The 20377-nt window shown below is 38.5% G+C and overlaps 1 protein-coding gene across 1 annotated transcript; it reads left to right on the forward strand.

Annotated features, from left to right (window-relative positions):
* The first annotated feature begins 329 nt into the window (after positions 1-329).
* LOC140518714 (serine protease inhibitor Kazal-type 1-like) lies at positions 330-16738 on the forward strand. Its single transcript, XM_072631064.1, has 4 exons — positions 330-542; positions 2457-2488; positions 6183-6286; positions 16567-16738. The coding sequence occupies exons 1-4, from the start codon at positions 488-490 to the stop codon at positions 16610-16612; spliced, it is 237 nt and encodes a 78-aa protein (XP_072487165.1). The 5' UTR covers positions 330-487; the 3' UTR covers positions 16613-16738.
* The last annotated feature ends 3639 nt before the right edge of the window (positions 16739-20377 follow it).

Raw genomic sequence — 20377 nt, forward strand, 5'->3', positions numbered from 1 at the left:
ACTTATAGGAATAAGACTGAACAGAGGTCCATAAGCCAAGGGGAGAGACCAAAAATATAAACACAAGAGAGAGATTGGGACATGGGGAAACACAAGACTGAAGGACCGAAAGGTTGGGGGCTGAGGGTAATGACATAAACATATTAATTCACTAGACAGGGGGAATGAGGAAGGAAGAGGTAAGTCACCCACAGCCCTAGGTACACAGAGACAGAACAGAAGTTTGGGTTTGGGTGGGAGGAGGGTAAGAGGAATTGACTGGCCAAAGACAGCAACCATCTCTAGGCAACTTAGGAAGGAGGACAGAGGTCTAGTGAAGGTTTACATGTGGCAGTGGATCACCTGAGAGCATGATGTAATTCAGCAAGCAGGTGGAGCCTGTGGCCCTTACATAAGGCAGCCCCCCAGGCTCCTGGGAACTCAGGACACCTGCTCTCCTTTGAAATCGTTCAGTTTCAGTCTCAGCTGGAAGTAAAGACGTTGGATCATGAGGCCTCTTGGCATACTCCTGCTGCTCTCCCTGGCTCTGTGCTGCTTCTTGGGTAAGTTCCTCCTTGGGCATAGCACCCTCTCAATAGAGTCAGTAGCCTTCAGACAGTCATTCATCCAGAGTCTAGTTTAACTCTAGCTGCACTCTCATGGCAGTTTTTGCTGCATTAAGACAGCTCCTGAGGCTACAAGCTTTTTCCATAATCACAACTGGTGGGAAGGAACAAGTTTATTACCCCTGTTTTACAAAGGAGAAAACAGACACCATACAGGTGCTCTACCTTTAACCCTAGGTCTCTCAGGGTTGTAGGACCCAGAATATATACTGCACCTCTGAGGACCTGCATCTGGAATATAGAGAAAAGACATTGATAGGGATGTCATAGACAGGATTTCTATACCAGACAGACATTATACTAGACCTTTCTATGGTTGGATGAGAATTTTGACTTAGGCTTATTGAAAAAGATAGTGAGACAGAGACACAGAGCCAGAGACAAAGGCAGAGACAGGAAGAAAGAGACACAGAGCCAGAGACAACTAGGTGGCACTCTTGGATTAAGGAAGATTATTTAATTATATACATCATTTTAGTGCTTTAAAAAAAGAAAGTCTGGAATGGTTCTCAGGTTGTAAATCTCATTACCTTGAAGTACTGTGACTCCCTTTACAGAAACAGGGACAGTAGGAAAAAGGGTAGGTTTGGGGAAGAGTGTGATGAGTTTTCATTTTGGACATGTTGAGATTGAAGATGCCTTTGGGACATCCAGGATGAAGTGTGCAATGGACAATCCATGATGTAGAATTAGAGCTCTGGAAAAATATGATGGCTGACTATACAGCTTTCTGAGTCTTTGGTAAAGAGATGATGTTGAACAAATGGGAGCTGGTCAAGTGACAGAGAGAGAATGTTGAGAGAGAAGAGAATCCAGGAGAAAACCTAGGATATGCCCATGCAAAGGGTTCACAGGATATGTATGATGAAGCAGCAAAGCAGATTGTGATAGAGCTGTCAAACAGCAAGAAGGAAAACCAGGAGAGAACAATACCATGGAAACTCAGAGAGGAGAGAATGTTTGGATATTTGAGTGGTCAACAGGTTAAAAGCTTGAGAAAGACATCAAAATGAATAAAGAGAGAGAAAAGGACATTGAATTTAGCATCCCATAGATTACTAGTAGCCTTTGAGAGAGTGGTGATTATCCAGAGACATCAAGCACAGTCTTATTGTAATGATTTTAATGATTTCCTTCTTGAAATCCCCTGCCTTCCTATGTCTGCTTGTAAAAATAACAGTTCCAAACCCACATTCCTCCAAGAAGTCTTGACTTTTCCCACAATGCTTATCAGATTTTGCATGACCTTATATTTTTTTTTATATTTCTGTCTTTTCCCATGGGAAGTCTTTGATTTATCTTTGTACCTCACTCCAGCACCTCCACCATTATACAATCTTAATAAATCTTGGTTAAATTAGGAGAACACAGGATATGGGATGTAGAACACAGACTGTTAGAGCTGAAAGTGACCTTCAAACTTGAAACATGAAGTGACAGATCTGTAAGAGAACACTTAAAGTATCTTATTTAACTGAAACTGAAATGTAGTGACAGAAAAAACGTGGTTCAAGGTCAGAGAGTGAATGAATACCACAAGAAGGACTAAGCCTGAGATGTCCTAATTCTCAGAGCCCAGGATTTGTAATGAAATGTTGGGTAGAAAAACACCTGAGCCTTTGTTCAATTGACTAGACTTCTGTCTAATTCTGCCTCATTCCAGGGGATTAGGATTTGTGGGAAGACCAGTGTGTGATGGCATCCAGCAGGCTGCACAGACATAGAGGGGTGGGTGGAGAGGCTGGGGCTGTAATCCAGACTCCTCTGATACCCTTATTCTCCCTCTCCCATCCCCAAAGTGTTTGTATAACAGAAAAAGCAAACCTAACCTTATTAAAATTTGTTTCCTAGATACTGCACAAGCTGAAAATGAATCACTAGAGGTAAGAAAAGTTTCTACTTCATCATTTTAACACATTTCTAATGCCATGGTGAAGGGACCATGGATTCCTGAAGTCCATTTGGCATTCAGCACCCAATGGCCTACAGCACCAGAATGACACCATACTCTTACCAAGTTCAAAAGTTACTTCCTCTTTCTGGACCTCCACTTCTTTCACAGTTAAATGAAGAGATCAGACAAAGTGATCTGTTCTATATTCTGAGGTCCCTTAAAGATCTGACATTTTGTGTTCTCTGCTGGCAGTCCATGTCCTTTGTTCTGGGCTCCATTCCAGTTCTATCTGCTGTGTTCTATGTTCTAACATTCTTTGCTCTAAGGTCACTTCTGTATGTGACATGCTGTATGTCCCTTTCAGCACCGACATTTTGTGATCTCTGTGTGACATTCCATGTTCTATATTCTTCCTTCTGGCTGGTTCACTGTGCTCTATTTTCTGACATTTTGTGTTCTATGTTCTAAGCAGGCTTCTAGCCATAATATTCTGTGTTCTTTGTTTTGAAGTCCCTTACAGCTTTCAGTGTTCTATGCTATTCTGAGATCTCTCTTAGCTCTCATAACATCCTATGGAATGAAGCAAATGAAAGTCTATATAATAAATCAAACTTCACTGATTGTTTTCTTTGTCTTATCAAAGATCATTTCAGTGCATTTTATGATTGTGAAAATCTGCTTGTTAATATGGACAGGAAAGATTCCTTGAAAGGTATAGATATCTGCCTTCTGTAGCATCCAGAGCATTTCCTGGGTACATTCTCTTTATCATCTGTAAGTAATGAGCACTGGACTTCTCCCCACTGACCTTTCTAGTCCATGATCATCTCCCTCATAGGGCATCATAAACTTATCTGTGGGTGATCATGGGATAGCTTCCACTCCAAGTGCTCATTTCTGTAGTGTTTTACTTACAATGTGATTGGCACATGTTCTCTCATCTGAATCTCACAAAAGTCTTTCAAGAGAGTGAAAAGCAAGAGTTATTTCTCCCATTTTAAGGAAAAGGAAACTGAAGGTCAAACAGAGAGAGTTATTGAATATTACGTGGAAAAAACATGAGAACACACTTGGTGCAACCTTCCAATTAAAGATGAGGAACTAACATCCTGGGAGGTTATACTAATCTGATTCAAAGTTACATTAAGAGAGATATCATCTCCAGAATAACTGGTCAGACTCTACCTACAGTATTTATTATATTCCATCGTGGTCAACATGTATTAGAAAGGGCTTTGATAAACTGTAACAAAAATGGGAAGGATGATTGGACAGAAGATTATGCCCTATGAAGATCATTTTTAAAAATAGTGAGTAAAAAATTGTGAACCTGGGGAACAGCAGATTTCTTTTAACATCACATTGCAAACCAATTTAATGATATGAAAATTTCACCTTAAAAAAAAACGTGTTCCAATCCAGTGTCAAAGGAGCTTGGGTCCACCCCCACATCCCCAAAAACTACATCTTTATTGGCAGATCAAAGCTGCTGGCATCCACCAATGCCCCATGAATTTCGATGGGAAGGAAGAGTTGTCTCAGAGCCCCAAAGAACTGGGTCACAGAAAGCCACTAAAGGTCATTGAATGTCAGTATTAGTCTTCCCTCCCAGGTGAGATGATAGGACATCCATACTTGGTCAGTGGAACTTAACTACAGAATGTGACTAGTTTCTCACAAAGGTGGTTGGTAAGGGGAGTTGAGGGGAAGTGGAGTGAACTGGGGCTTCCTACTGGGTAGTACCACATCCTGCTTCCCTCTTCAAGTGGTGCTATTACATCAGAAAGGATTAGACCAAAGAATGGGGGAAAGTGTATATTTAAAAGAAATATGACTGCTGAAGAATGTATTGTTGAAAGTGATTCACCTGATTTTGCTCAGCCCCAGGAAGTAGAAGTGAGATTAATAAAAGGTGCCAACAAATAGTCAGATTTTTGGCTCATTGTAAGAGAGAGAAAATCAATAATTAAAACTGTTCCAAAGTGAAATAGTCTGCCTTGGTAGATAGAGGGCTCTCCATCAATGGAAGCATTTCAGTAGAGACTGGACATGCCCTTCTGGGATTTTGTTGCAGAGATTTCCTTGCAGGAGTTATTGGACTGTTTCTCTTCTGAGATTCCTCCTCACTCTCATATTCCATTATTCTGCCAAGTGACTTGTCCAAGGTTACAGGGCCAGACTGAGACATAAATTGAAGTCATTTGATTCTGCATATACACCCAACAATTCAATTCAAGAAGCATTTATTAAATATTTGTATGTGTTAGTTATGAAGAAGTATGACATATGGATAGAGAGCAGATCTTTGAGTTAACAAAACCTTGGTTAGAGCCCTGAATCTGACTGCTCTTGACCATGTGACACTAAGTCACTTAACCTTGAGTCAACCACAGGAAATTAAGATTATAATAAAGTATTCCAGAACAGTTACATATCTGCAAGAATAAAGGGTGCTTCTTCACCAAGAATTTCATGTACCAATGAAATTACAAGTCCCTCCCACACCTGTCCCTTAAAAAGGGATCGGGCCCTATGCTAGGTCATGAGGAAACAAAGATGAAAATAAAAACAATCCCTGCCATCAAAGGAATTTTAGTCTGCCTTACACAGATAAATACCTCCAGAATCCATTCAAAGTGAATCCAAAGTTAACTTCAGGAAGAAGAGGTGTATTTGTAAGGAGAGATCAAAAAAGGTCTCATGTGTAAGATCCTATTTCAGTTGATCATTGAAGAGACTGAGGGATGCCAAACAGGGTGAGAAAGGACAACATTTCAGGCCTTGAGAGCAGCCTTTGCAAAGATATGGAGGTTCTAGGAAAGGGAATTTAATGCCTTGGGAACACCACTTAGACAAGGTGTTAGGAAACAACACATAGGTAAGGAGCTATACTGACCTAACAATGGCAGTCATCTCTTGCCAGAGAAGCTCCACGATAGATTCTTCATGGAATCATGATGTGAGTGAATAGTCTTTATAAAGCAATTCATAAGCATAATAGAGGTATTCAAAACAACGCTGGATGAATTTGGGGCAGGTACACTGGACAAGGGAATCCAGGGAATTTACATCTAAACTCCCATCGTCTAGAGGAAGCCTCTCACAATCCTCTTTAGTTCTACTGCTTTTCCTCTGTCAGGGATTTCCAAGGTGTCCCATATGTTGTCTAGGTAATGTGTTGTTGTTGTTGAGTCTTTTTCTGTAGTATCCAGCTCTTTATGACCCCTTTTGGAGGTTTTCTTGGCAAAGATACTGGAGGGGTTTGTTATTTCCTTCTCCAGCCCATTTTACCAATGAAGAAACTGAAGCAGAGTTAAATGACTTCCCAGAGATACACAGCTAGCAAGTATTGGAATTTGGATTTGAATTCTTCTTCCTGACTGCAGCCCTGGCACTCTATCCACTGTGCCTCCTAGATGTATACAATTGTTTATATGTTATCACTCCCATTAGACTGTTGATGACAGTCCTGCTATAAAAAGGCAGTCTTGTCTCCCTGTCCCTTGATGGCAGGTATGCTATTTTACTTTGCTTTGTATCATCTGTGCTGATTATACTGCCTGGAACATAATAGGTGATTAATAAATATTTATTGACTGACTGGCTGGATCTTAGCTCTGAAGCTAAGTGTCTGAGTGTCTGAGATGTAGTACAAGAGTCAATATGTTTTATTACTGTTCTAGGTTATCTGCTATATAATCACGAGATGCTCCAAGGAATATAGCCCTGTCTGTGGTAGTGATGGAAAGACTTATGGCAATAAATGTCTGCTGTGTCTGGAAAATAAGTAAGTACCACCATGATCTCTTTAGAGATACCATTTTGAAGCTCAGTGAGCTCACTTCCTAGAAGTTGGAGGACCTTGGAGTACATCTAATCATCTAATCTAGTTCTTAAGTAAGGGTCTCCAGGGTGGCCCCCTGCCAACGGTTCAATGGAAAAATTTCGTGGGGGTCCATGAACTTGGATGGGAGAAAATGACATCTTTATTTTCACCAACCTCAAACTGAAATTTCTAATTTTCTTTAATTATGAAAGTAGGTAAGCAACTGAAAAATGGTCTATCAGCTTTGTCAGACTGCCAAACATCTCTCTGTTTCTGTCTCCCCCAACCCCATCCTCTGTCTCTGTCTCTCTTTGTCTCTCTGTCTCTGTCTCTATTTGACTCTCTGTCTCTGTCTCTCTATCTCACACACACACACACACAAACACACACACACACACACACACACACATATTTTAAAGAAAACAAAGAAAAATGTTGTTCTAGTCCAAAACGTTCATTTGACAGAGACCATAAGGCAGGGGATGCTGACTTGTGCAAGACCTCCCAGGTAATAAGTTACAGAAATGGGATTCAAACTGAGGTCTGCTAGCACCTAATTCAGTATTCTTTCTAGTATACAATGGTATTTCTAATTATTTACATCTGCCTAGATGTGAAGAAGTTCCACATAATTAGTTGAGTCAAATGGACAGTGAGAAGAGAGGAGATAGTGCATACTGTTTGACTACTACAATAAGAAAGAGGAAGAGTACAATGGACGGTGAAGAATTTCTCTTAAAGAGGTCCCTTGAGTTAATTTACTAAGTGGAGGGAGAGGGGGAACAATCCTGGTCTTGGAGCCAGTAACTCAGAATCTAGTCCTCAGGCAGGTACTCACTTCATGATTTTGGGCAGGTCATTTCACCTGTGTAATTCTAGGTTTCCTCTTCTTTCAAAAGGAGGACTTGGACCAGATGGTCTTTTAGTGCCCTTCCCTGAACTCCCATCTAGAGCAAGAGCTTTGTGTTCTACAATCTTCTTATGAGTAGCACAATGGGTGTTCCCCAGTGGAGATGCTTATGCATAGGTTAAGACGATAAAGATTGGGACATGGCCTCTAAGTCAAATAAAGGAATCTATACTCTGATTCCACTCTACCACTATATTCTCTGGCCAGCATTTGGTATATTCCTTTTCTTCAAGGGTTCCCAACACTCTGGCTGGGGACACCAGACACATATACTTAAAATATTGAAAGAGTCAGGAGGGCTAAAGAGCATGTTACATATTCATAGGTTCATTCTCTCTTAATACTCCTTAATGCAGTTTAATCTCAGTCAATCTGACTTATTTGCTATTCCCTACACATGAAAGTCTACCTTCTCCCTTTCTGCCTTTGCATAAGATGTACACTATGCCTGGTATGCCATCCCTCCACATCTCTGCCTCTTGGACTTCCTAGCTCCATCAAGACTCTTTTTCAATTATCACCCACTCCATAAAATACATGATTTTTCCCAATCCTCCCAGATTTTGATTCATTCTCCCCATTCCTCCACAATTTCATTGTGCTTACTGAGTATGCATTTTGTATTTCACTCAAATCGATTAAGCTCCTTGAGAGGAAGTATTTATTTTGATTTCTGGATTTGTTTGTTTGTTTGGTTGGTTTTTATCCCTAAGGCCTAACACGTAGCAGGGGCTTAATAAATACTTGCTGAATTGAATTAAATCAAATCTGAAAGACTCCTCAAAATATAGAATGCCAGATCTGGAAGGGACCTTATAGCCTATGCAGAGCAGTTACTATATTTTAAAGGACAGGAAACTGAATTCCAGGGAAGATAATTTCCTTGCCCAAGATCACAGAGACCATTAGGAAAAGATAATGCAAATCTGATCCACAATTTGCAGGTCACTGCTATTTCCTAAGGGTTACCAAACCTGGCCTCAGACACTTACTACCTCTGTGTCTCTTGGTAAGTCCCTTAACCCTATTTGCCTCAGTTTTATCATATGTAAAATGAGCTAAAGACAGAAATGGCAAGCCACTCCAGTTATTGTTCATCCTTTGTTCTCAAAGTGGATGAGTGTCTTTGTCATGAAAATCCCATATGGGGTCATGAAGAGTAGGAGTTGATTGAAGTGACTGAAGGACAATAAGAACAACAAAGGTGTTCCAAGGAGGAAGATGGCAGTGAGTTGTAGAGGAGCAAGGGAGAGGGACAAGGTCAGAATTGAAGGCTGAATATACTTTGGACCAACTTAAAGAAAGGAAAGCACCTTGCATCCCAAATGAACAATTTTCCATACCCCACTGGCATATGCCATGATTATACAGTGTGTTCTCTGTTTCAATAACTTCAAATACCTTTACTATATTGTGATGATTCAATTTCTTCATTTTTCATACTTCTCGATATAACTTTTGTAGACTGGTAGGATTCAACTGAGTTTTATCCCTTATTTTCACTGCTACCTCTCTACCAGTAAGAACATGTCTTGCCAATTTCACTTTGGCAAAATTTCCCTTCCCTATTGTTTTTAGCAAATGATAATTTTCAGTGTGAGGACACTCATCTGCAGCAGATGTAATGGAATTCCCACACTGTGGTGTTTTCTCAGTTACTTGATTTGGAAGGCTGGATGTGTGATTCCGTGGATCTGTCAACTGATATATGATCCTCTGATACTACTCATTCTTGGTCGACAGTAGTGTGGTGATAGACATTTTGTGCAAGCTTGGCTCTGACCCAGGGTCACTCCAGGGTTTTGGATACCTATCTAGGGAGGGAGAGGGGTGGAGAGCATGACTGGCAGGATGGACTGGAGAGAGCAGGAAGGACAAGGTTGGAAGTGGGTGACCCTGGGTGGGTGGGGAAGAGAGAATAGAAGTCGCTGTGGGGGATGAGGCAGGGAGGTTGAGTGTCAGGAACCTAGAGGGTTGGAGGAGTGATGGATAGGCTGAGGACATGATGCCCAGGTCCCGCTAGGCTCTCCTGGTCTTGGTGGAGGGTGAAGTCCAAGTCACAGATCAAGGCAGAAGAGGCAGGCCTTGAATCCCAGAGGAGGGACAGTTCCGAAGACAGGATGGGACCAACCTGGGCGGTCACCATCTGTTACTCTGTCCCCTATGTGTGTGTGTGTGTGTGTGTGTGTGTGTGTGTGTGTGTATAATCCCTCCAAATACCCAAATACTGAGAAAAGTCTCAAGAGTTATAAATATTCTCTTTCCATGTAAGAATGTGAATGGTTCAACTTTAGAAACTTCCTTATGATTTCTATTTCTTGTTTACCTGTTCATGCTTCTCTTGATTCTTGTGTGTGAAAGTCAAATTTTCTGTTCAGCTCTGGTCTTCCCATCAAGAATGCATGAAAGTCTTCTATTTCATTGAATGACCATCTTTTTCTCTGAAATATTATGCTCACTTTTCCTGGGTAGATGATTCTTGGTTTTGATCTTAGTTCCTTTAACTTCTGGAAAATCATATTCCAAGCTCTATGATCCCTTAATGTAGAAGCTGCTAGATCTTATGATATACTGATTGCATTTCCACAACACTTAATTGTATCTTTCTAGCAGCTTGCAATATTTTTTTCCTTGACCAGGGAGCTCTAGAATTTGGCTGCAATATTCCTAGGACTTTCTCTTTTCAGATGTCTTTCAGGAGGTGATCTGTGGATTCTTTCAATATGTATTGTGCCATCTGATTCTAATATAGCAGGGGAGTTTTCCTTCACAATTTATTGAAAGGTGATATCTAGGCTCTTTTTGTGCTCATGGCTTTCAGGTAGTCCCATAATTTTAAAATTGTCTCTCCTGGATCTGTTTTCCAGGTCAGTTGTTTTTCCAATGAGATATTTCACATTGTCTTCAATGTTTTCATTCTTTTGGTTTTGTTTTGCAATTTCTTGGTTTCTCGTAACATCGTTAACTTGCATCTGCTCTGTTCTAATTTTTAAAAACTGGTTTTTTTAAGTGAGCTTTTGAACCACCTTTCCATTTGGCTAATGCTGGTTTTTAAAGCATTCTTCTTCTTATCGGCTTTTTATACCTCTTTTGTCAATTGAATTTGCCTATTTTTATCTATTTATTTATTTTAATTGATTGTATTTACTTCCAAGTTTCTACAGTCACTACCATATAGTTTAGATATTTTTCCCCTCCCTCCCCTCTTCTTTTCCTCTCCCTCTGGATGTGGAAGACATTTTGCCTTAAAAGATCATTTGGAGTTTTTTTAAGTCCTTGCATTGCAATGAAATTCCAAGCTTACCAGAAAAAACTCTCACACACCGTGATTGTGCCTGGGCACAAAGTTCTCTTGGTTCTACTTCTTTCGATCAGCTTCAGATCATATAAGTCTTTCCAGGCCTCTCTGAAGTCTTCCTGTTCATCATTTCTTATAGCACAATAGTATACCATTACATTCATATACCAGAATTTATTCAGCCATTCCCCAGTTGGTGAGGATCCCCTTGATTTCCAGTCTTTCACCACCAGAAAGAAGGTGCTATATTTTTGTACATATGAGACCCTTTTCCATTTTTATGATCTCTTGGGGATAGAGTCCTAGAAGGGGTATTGCTGGGTCATAGGGTATGCATATTTTTGTAGCTCTTTGGGTATAATTCCAAATTGCTCTCCAGAATGGCTGGATCAGCTCACAGCTCCACTAGCAATGAATTAGTGTTTCAACTCTCCCACATCATCTCCAACATTTATTGTCTTCCTGTTCTGTCATGTTAGCCAACCTGATAGTAGATGTCATGTGGTATCTCAGTGTTGTTTTGATTTGCATCTCTCTAATCAAAAATGATTTAGAGCATTTTTTTACATGACTATAGATATCTTTAATTTCTTCCTCTGAAAACTGCCTGTTCATATCCTTTGACCATTAATCAATTGGGGAAAGACTTGTATTCGTGTACATTTGACTCAGTTCTCTACATATTTTCCAAAGGAGACCATTATCACAGACACTAGTTGCAAAAATTCTTTCCCAGTTTTCTCCTTCCCTCCTAATCTTGGTTGCCTTGTATTAAGCTGTGCAAAAACTTTTCAGTTTAATGTAATCAAAATTACCCATTTGCACTTTATAATGCTTTCTATCTCGTCTTTAGTCAAAAATTCTTCCCTTCTCCATAAATCTGATAAATCTACTATTCCTTGCTCCACTAATTTGTTTGTAGTATCAATCTTTATACCTAGATCACATTCCCATTTGAACTTCAGTCTTGCGTTTGGTGTCAGGCATTGGTCTATGCCTAGTTTCTGCCACACTGTTATCAAGTTTTCCCAGCAATTTTTGTCAAACAGTGAGTTCTTATCCCAGAAGCTGGGGTCCTTGGGTTTATCAAACAGTGGACTGCCATATTCATTGTCTACTGTGTCTTGAAAGCCTAGCATATTCCACTGGTCTAGCCTTCTGTTTCTTAGCCAGTACCAAGTGGTTTTGGTAGTAGCTGTTTTATAATACAATTTGAGATTTGGGAGAGCTAGGCCACCTTCCCTAGAATTTCTTTTCATTAGTTCCCTTGCTATTCTGGGCCTTTTGTTATTCCAGATGTATTGTTATTGTTTTTTCCAGCTCTTGAAAATAATTATCAGATAGTTTGATTGGTATGGCACTAAATAAGTAAATTAATTAGGTAGAATTGTCATTGTTATTATATTGACTCGGCCTACCTGTGAGCAACTGATGTTTTTCCACTTACTTAGATCTAACTTTATTTGTGTGAAATGTGTCTTGTAATTGTTCACAGAGTCCCTGGATTTGTTTTGGCAGGTAGACTGCCAAATAGCTTTAAATGAGATTTCTCTTTCTCTCTGCTGCTGTTGGGCTTTATTAGTAACATGTGGAAATGCAGAAGATTTGTGTGGGTTTATTTTGTAACCTGCAACTTTGCTGAAGTTATTTATTATTTCAAGTAGTTTTTTACTTGAATCTTTGGAGTTCTCTAAGTGTATCATCATATCATCTGGAAAGAGATTAACTTAGCTTCTTCCTTGTCTATGCTAATTCTGTCAATTTCTTTATGTTCTCTAATTGCTACAGTTAACATTTCTAGTATCATGTTGAGCAATAGTGGTGATAATGGACATCCTTGTTTCGCCTGTGATCTTATTGGAAATGCATCTAACTTATCTCCATTGCACATAATGGTTGTTGAAGGTTTTAGATAGATAATGCTTATTATTTTATGGAAAGTTCCCTTTATTCCTATAGTCTCCAGTGTTTTTTAATAGGAATGGGTGTTGTATTTTGCCAAAAGTTTTTCAGCAACTATTGAAATAATCATATGGTTTCTGTTAGGTTGTTGTTGATGTGATCAATAATGCTAATAGTTTTCCTAGTATTGAACCAGCCCTGCATTCCTGGTATGAATCCTACCTGACCATAATGTATTATTCTCATGATAAGTTACTGTATTCTGTTTGCTTAAATCTTATTTAAAATTTTTGCATCTATATTCATTAGAAAAATTGGTCCATGATTTTCTCTCTCTTTTTTGCCTCTCCCTGGTTTAGGTATCAAAACCATATTCATATCATGAAAAAAATTTTGGAGGACTCCTTATTCCCCAATTTTCCCAGATACTCTATATAGTATTGGAATTAACTGCTCTTTAAATGTTTCATAAAATTCACTTGTAAATCCACCCAGCCCTGGACATATTTTCCAAGGGAGTTCATTGATGGCTTGTTCAATTTCTTTTTCTGAGATGGAGTTATTTAAGTATTCAACTTTCTCTTCTCTTAATCTGGGCAATTAATGTTTTTAAAATAGTCATCCATCTCTTTTAGATTGTGGAATTTATGAGCATAAAGTTGTGAAAAGCAATTTCTAATTATTGTTTTCACTGTTTCTACATTGCAAATGAGTTCATCCCTTTCACTTTCGATATTTGTAATTTAGTTTCCTTCTTTCTTTTTTTAAATCAAATTGACCAAAGATTTATCAATTTTATTGTTCTTTTCATAAAACCCAGTCTTTGTTTCATTTATTAGTTCAATAGTTTTCTTAATTTCAACTTTATTAATCTCTCCTTTGGTTTTCACTATTTCTAATTTGATATTTCCATGAGAATTTTCCATTTGTTGTTTTTTGAGCTTTTTCAGCTGTTTGCCCAATTTATTGACCTCTTCTGTCTGTATTTTATTCATGTGGGCATTCAGAGATATAAAGCTTCCCCTAAGAACTGCTTTTGCAGTATCCCATAAGATTTGGCAGGTCATCTCATTATTGTCATTCTCTTGAATGAAGTTGTTGATTATTTCTATAATTTGCTGTTTAACCCACTCCTTCTTTAGGATTAGACTATTTAATTTTCAATTAATTTTTGGTCTATCTTTCCATGGCCTTTTATTATGTATAATTTTTATTGCACTATGATTTGAAAAAGATCCATTGAATAATTCTGCCTTTCTTCACTGGATGTGAGGTTTTTCTGTACTAGTACATGGTCAATTTTTGTATGTGTGCCATCTGCCACTGAGAAAAAGGTATATTCCTTTCTATCCCCATTCAATTTTCTCCAGAGAGCTATCATAGCTACCTTATCCAGAATTTTATTCACCTCCTTATATTAAGGTTAGATTTATGAAGTTCAGAGAGGGGGAGTTTGAGGTCCCCCACTAGTATAGTTTTGCTGTCTATTTCTTCCTGTTAGTCCTTTAACTTCTCCTTGAAGAATCTGGATTCTATACCACTTGGAGGATATATGTTGAGTAATGATATTGCTTCATTTTCTATGGTGCCTTTTACCAGGATATAGATTCCTTATCTCTTTTGATCAGATCTATTTTTGCTTTTGCTTTTTCTGAGATTAGCATTGCTGCCCCTGCTTTTCTTACATCAGCTGAAGCACAAGATATATTCTGCTCCAACCTTTTATCTTTATCCTGTGTGTATCCTCCCATTTCAAATGTGTTTCTTGTACACAAGATATTGTTGGATTATGACTTTTATTCATCCTGCTATTCGTCTCCGTTTTACAGGAGAATTCATCCTACTCACATTCACAGTTATGATTACTATCTCTGTATTTGTCTCCATCCTCTTTCTTGCAATTGATGCTTTTAGTTCTCCCTTCTCCTTTCCCCTCCACAATAGAATTGTCATTTTTTACCACCATATCCCACAGTCTTCCCTTCCTTCTTTCAGCTCCCCTCCCTTTTACTGTCCTTTATCCTTAGTACTTCTTCCCTCTCGTTTAGCCTCCCCTTCCCTTCCTTTCTCCTTTCACCTCCTAATTCCAAAAAGCTGGTTGGATTTATATACGTAATTCAGTTTATTGTTCCCTCCTTATTTTTAATGATGGGTTGTTTTTTTTTTGTTTGTTTGTTTATTTTTAGCATTTCTTTCAGCACTTCTTTGGGTCTCCTTTAGCCAGCTGTTGACTCATTTTTCATGTTTTTCTTTCATTGCTCTCATTTCTCTTCCCAATTTTTCCTCCATCTCTATTACTTGGTTTTCAAAATCCTTTTTGAGCTCTTCCATGGGCTGAGACCATTGCGTATTTATTTTGGAGGTTCTGGATGCAGACTTCTTGACTTACTCTGATGGTATGCATTGTTCTTCCTCATCCAAAAGAATAGAAGAAAATACCTGTTCATCAAGAAAGTAACCTTCTGTAATCTTATGTTTTTCCCCTTTTTGGAGTACTTTCCCAGCCAGTGACTTGACTTTTGAGTCCTTTGTCAAGAGGACGGTATACTCTGGGGATCTGTAAGTTCTCAGTTCCTCCATGGTGGCACAATCAAGGGAGAAGAGTTTCTTCCTCTCCTGGCCTGTGCACTGGTCTGGGATCAACAATAAACTTTTCTACCCAGAATCTGTGAATAAAATTCCCTCTCCACAACCACCTCCACTTCACCACACCAGCACTTCTCCTTGTCTCAGGGCTGAGATTCAGACCAGCTGCTCAATTCCCCAAGGAGCTTTAGGCAGAGGTCTTCAAAAATGGATACTGCCTCTGCAGTAGCTGCTGCTGGCAGTCCAGATTGTGTTCCCTTTTCCTGGGTGAAACAGATTTCTCATTGACCTTTGAAGCTGTCCTTGGCATTTGTGGGTTGAGTAATCTAGGGCTTACTGATGCTGGTGGCTCTCTGAAACCTGTTCTGGATCCTGTCTCAGCAATGCCAGGCCAGACCACACTGGGTTGTGCTCTGCTCCACACCTGGTTTGCTAGACCTTTCCTGTCAGCTTTCCAGGCTATCTTGGTCTGGAAATCTCATTCCCTAAGTCGTTTTGTGGCTTCTGCTGGTCTAGAATTTGTTTAGAGTCATTTTATATGGGTATTTTCTGGGCTATATGGGGAAGCTTCTACAGGTCCCTCTTTCTACTCTGCCATCTTGAGTACATCCCCCTCCAAGCAACTTTTAAATGTAACATTCATCTTTTTGTTTTAAAGGAAATAGTACATAAAACAGAAGCAATAATTAAGGTGATTAAACTGAAGAGGAGCAGCATTTAAGCAAAGAAGTACATTTGATTCTTTTCAGAACTTGGAGTCCTGGAAAAAGAGAGGACAGGAAGAAATGAGAGAATCTGATGTACTTAAAAATATGAATAGTTAAAATTTATATAGTACCTACAATATGTGAGAAAATGCCCTAAGCACTTTCTAATTATTCTCATTTGATGCCCACAACAACCTTGGGGGAAAGGAGCTCTTTTTATTCATTTTGAAAGTGAGGAAACGGAGTCAAAAAGAGACTAAATAACTTATGAAGTGTCACACAGCTAGTGAGTGAGGTTGGATTCAAACTCAGATCTTCCAGACCCTAGACTCTCCACCTCTATTTATTGACTTCCTAGCACAAAGGAGAAAGACCTGCCATTAAGATGAAGTTGGCAAGCTCTGCATATGTTTAGCTCAGAGAATGGAAAACAAAAGAGGGTGGAAAGATAAGCATAAGAGAGGGGATATTAATCACTGCCTTTCATTATGGGAAGGATTGTTGAGGAAATACAAAGGCACTTTGTTCTTCTTAGCCCAAAAAATCAGAAATAGGAAACAACGAGCAGAAATTTCCAAAAGGCTGATTTGGTTCAAGTCAAGAAATTTCTGATAAAAAATCTGGCCATTCATAAAACAATTGACATTCTCATGCTCTTTGTACTAAAATTCCTTTCAACTTTCTATTCTTTATTTTGAGGTTCCTTCCTACTCTAATGTTCTATCTTGTCCTTCTGCTGATGATGACTTATTGGGCAGAATTTTCTTTCCAGACTCAAAGTCTCAGTTTTTGTAATAGTGGTGACTCATAGTGATCTAATTTTTCATTTGTTCTGCAGGAAAAGAGCAATTCCTCTCCGGATCAAAAAAAATGGGAAGTGCTAATCAACAAACTATCCTGGGTCCCAATGGCAGTATTTCACGACTGGCCAAACTGATTCTTTAATAAATGTATACGATTGATTCTTGCCATTAATGTGATTTCTCATTAAAAAATGTTGGAGACAGAAAGTGTGGCATTTATCATTTCAAATCTTGCTGCTAACCTTCTATTGCCTGTGTGGGTTCATGTCCTGCTCCTGCCCCTTAATGCCTGTGTGACACATCACCACTCAGTCCCCCAGTCAACTCTCCAAAATTATAAGATCCAGAGAATGCTTACTTGCATTGATAAAAAGAGCTAATCACCAGAATTTCCATATAGTGATAAAATCAGAGCTCTGATCTAAAGAAGGAAAAGATAAGAATGGATAAGATCTGGAGGAGGGGTCAGGATCAGCATAACTGCTTACATTTCTGTAGAGTTCTATCTAAACAAAGATACTTATAGCACTTTGTACCATTCAGTGCTCATTGAAACATTTCATGTAATATAAATATTCCCATCATCATTATATGTTAGAATTCTAAGGTCAGAAAGGTGAAGAAACTTACCTGGAATCATATAGCAGTTAATGACAGAATCAGGATTAGAATACAGCTTTGCTGATGGGCAATCCAATGCTATTTCCCTTGCATTTCATTGCCCTTAAAATCCACAGCCTATAGGATGGGGAGATCACAGAATTCAAGTAGCCTAGAATTGGAAGGAACCATATAGACCATTTATTCCAATCCTGTCCTTTAACATTAACTGGGCTTTTGACAAAAGAAAGATCAGAGATGTACAGTGATTTGCCCAAGATCACACAACTAGTACACAGAAATGGGATTCAAACTTGGATTGTCTATCTCCAAAATCATCAATTTTTCCATTATACCACCCTCTCAATAAGGACACTATGATTAAAGGAAAGAGGTGACTTTTACCTCCCTGATTCCCATCAAAGTTGCATTGCATATTAAAAAGAAGTAATCATTAGAAGAAATCCAGGAACAGAAGTGAGAAAACATGATGGAGAGCTGTCTTGTGGGTAATAGTGAAAGAAATGAACAGATAAAATATTGTCATGGATGAATAAAGGAGAAAACAATGATAGATAAAGAATTCAGGAAACAAAATGCTAATATTGTATGGGACATACACACTACAGTGACAAATGAGGACTTCATTGGTTTCTCTGAGCACCCCCAACAACAACTCAAGCCCGCAGGAGACCAGCTAGCACATTCTTGACTTGCCTTTAGTGATCATTTCACTCTCCTCAAATCTCATTTCTAAGTTCAAGGCAGAGAGAAATACAGCTCATGCTAATGGGATCTTGCTTCACTGAAGATAATTAAGAAGAAAAAGCAGGACTGTAGTGAAGGACATGTGCCAGTGTCATGAAACTTCCCACTTACAGAACTATCTCCTCCTTCTGCTCTTTAGGAGCAAGAGACATGAACTTCAACCAGGAGCTGTTCACCTCAGTCAGTACTGAGAGCTAAGTGACCATAAATGCGCACTGCCCTCTGCCGAGGAACATTTGCGACCAAATGAAATATTCAGAGGAGATTTACAAACCTGCTAATATGCAAAAACTATTACTATAATTCTTAACAATCAAAATCAGAAATTAGTGGCAAAAGAACACATAGATGTAGATCTAATTTCTTCAGGGCTTACTGCTAACATCTTATCCATAAAGAGTCTCTCATGACTCTAGTGACCTGTTCTCCTCATTTTCCCCTGGGGAGAAGGAGTAAATGTGAATAGACAGGCTCAGGGGAAGAAGAGATGAAAGAAACACACATTCTAGATTTGATGCTGAAACATGGTGACAGTGCTTTGTGAAGGAGGAAAGACTCTGGAGTAATTGACCACTCCATCATAGAGTTTGTGACTAAAAGAAAATATGGATATAATCTGACATATTTTCGTTTTACAGAGGGCAGATGTCAAAGGACTCAGAGTTCAGATCTTCTCTCAGATATGAAATACTTGTGTGACCCTGGGCAATTCACCTAACCCTGTTTGCCTCAGTTAGCTCATTGTTAAAAAGAGTTGGAAAAGAAAATGGAAAACCACTTTAGCTTTTTTGCCAAGAAAAGTCCAAATGCGCTTACAACTAGTCCAACACGACTAAAACGAATCAACAACTACAAAGATTTCTGAAAATTGCTCAGCTATTCTCCAATTGATGGGAGTCCCCAGTTGATAGGAATCCCCTCAATTTCCAGGTTTGGGCCATCACAAAAAGAGCTGCTATAAATATTTTTGTACATGTGGGTCCTTTTCCCATTTTTATGATCTAGAAGCACTATTGCTGGATCAAAGGGTATGCACATTTTTATAGCCCTTGGATGTAGCTCCAAATTTCACTCCAGAATGGTTGGATCAGCTCACAACTCCAACAATGAATTAGTATTCCAACTCTCCCACATCTTCTCCAACAAGTATCACTTTCCTGTTTTGTCATGTTAGTCAATCTGATCGGTGTGATATGGTACTTCAAAGTTGTTTTGATTTCATCTCTCTAGTCAATGGTGATTTAGAGCATTGTTTCATGACTAGAGACAGCTTTAATTTCTTCTGAAAACTACCTGTTCATATCTTTTGAACATTTATCAAATGGGGAATGACTTGTATTCTTGTAAATTTGACTCAGTTCTCTATATATTTTAGAAATGAATCCTTTATCACAAACACTAGTTGTTCAGTTTCTTTCCCAGTTTTCTGTTTCCCTCCCAATCTTGTTTGCGTTGGCTTTCTTTGTGCAGAAGCTTTTCAATTTAATGTAATCAAAATTATCCATTTTGTATTTCATAATTTTCTCTTGTTTGGTCATAAATTCCTCCATTCTCCGTAAATCTGATAAACAATTCCTTGCTCTCCTAATTTGTTTATCCTACCACACTTTTAAGTCTCTTCGGCACTTTTTGTTCTTCTAAGTGAATTTTTATATAATTTTTTCTGGCCCTATAAAAGAAATTTTTGGTAGCTTGATTGGTATGGAATGAAGAAGTAAATTTATTTTGGTAGAATTGCCATTTTTATTATATTAGCTTGGCCTCCCTGAGCAAGTGATGTTTTTCCTATTATTCAGATCTGGTTTATTTGTGCAAAAAGTATTTTCTGATTGTGTTCATATACTCCCTGGGTTTGCTTTGGCAGATAGACTCCCAAATATTTTATAGTGTCTACAGTAAACTGAAATAGTATTTCTCTTGCTATCTCTTGCTGTGCTTTGTAGGTAAGATATAGAAATGCAGATGATTTATGTGCATTTATTTTGTATTCTGCAGCTTTGACAAAGTTTTTCATTGTTTCATGAAGTTTTTTACTTGATTGTCTAGGATTCTCTAAGTATATCATTATATCATCTGCAAAGAGTCATAACTTACTTTCTTCTTTGTCTATTCAAATTCCTTCCATTTCTTTTTCTTCCCTTATTGCTAAAGCTAACATTTCTAGTACTATATTGAGTAGCAGTGGCGATAATGGACATCCTTGTTTCACCCCTAATCATATTGGAAATGTATCAAGCTTATGCCCATTACATATAATACCTGCTGATGAGTTTAGGTAGATACCACTTGTTATTTTTAGGAAGGCTCCATTTACTCCTATGTTCTCCAATGTTTTCAATAGGAAAGGGTGCTGTATTTTGTAAAAAAAAAAAAAAAAAAAATTTAAAAATTTAAAAAAAAAGCTTTTTCTGCATCTATTGAGTCAATCATGTAGTTTCTGTTAGTTTTGTTGTTGATATGATCATTTATGCTGATAGT

Source organism: Notamacropus eugenii, chromosome 1, assembly GCF_028372415.1.
Source record: "Notamacropus eugenii isolate mMacEug1 chromosome 1, mMacEug1.pri_v2, whole genome shotgun sequence".
Taxonomy (NCBI): Eukaryota; Metazoa; Chordata; class Mammalia; order Diprotodontia; family Macropodidae; genus Notamacropus; species Notamacropus eugenii.

Excerpts from the sequence above, each read along its gene's own strand:
- LOC140518714 (XM_072631064.1), top strand. The coding sequence starts at position 488 with ATGAGGCCTCTTGGCATACTCCTGCTGCTCTCCCTGGCTCTGTGCTGC. Across the intron at positions 543-2,456 it reads GGCTCTGTGCTGCTTCTTGG|ATACTGCACAAGCTGAAAAT; the intron begins GTAAGTTCCTCC and ends TTTGTTTCCTAG. Across the intron at positions 6,287-16,566 it reads CTGCTGTGTCTGGAAAATAA|GAAAAGAGCAATTCCTCTCC; the intron begins GTAAGTACCACC and ends TTTGTTCTGCAG.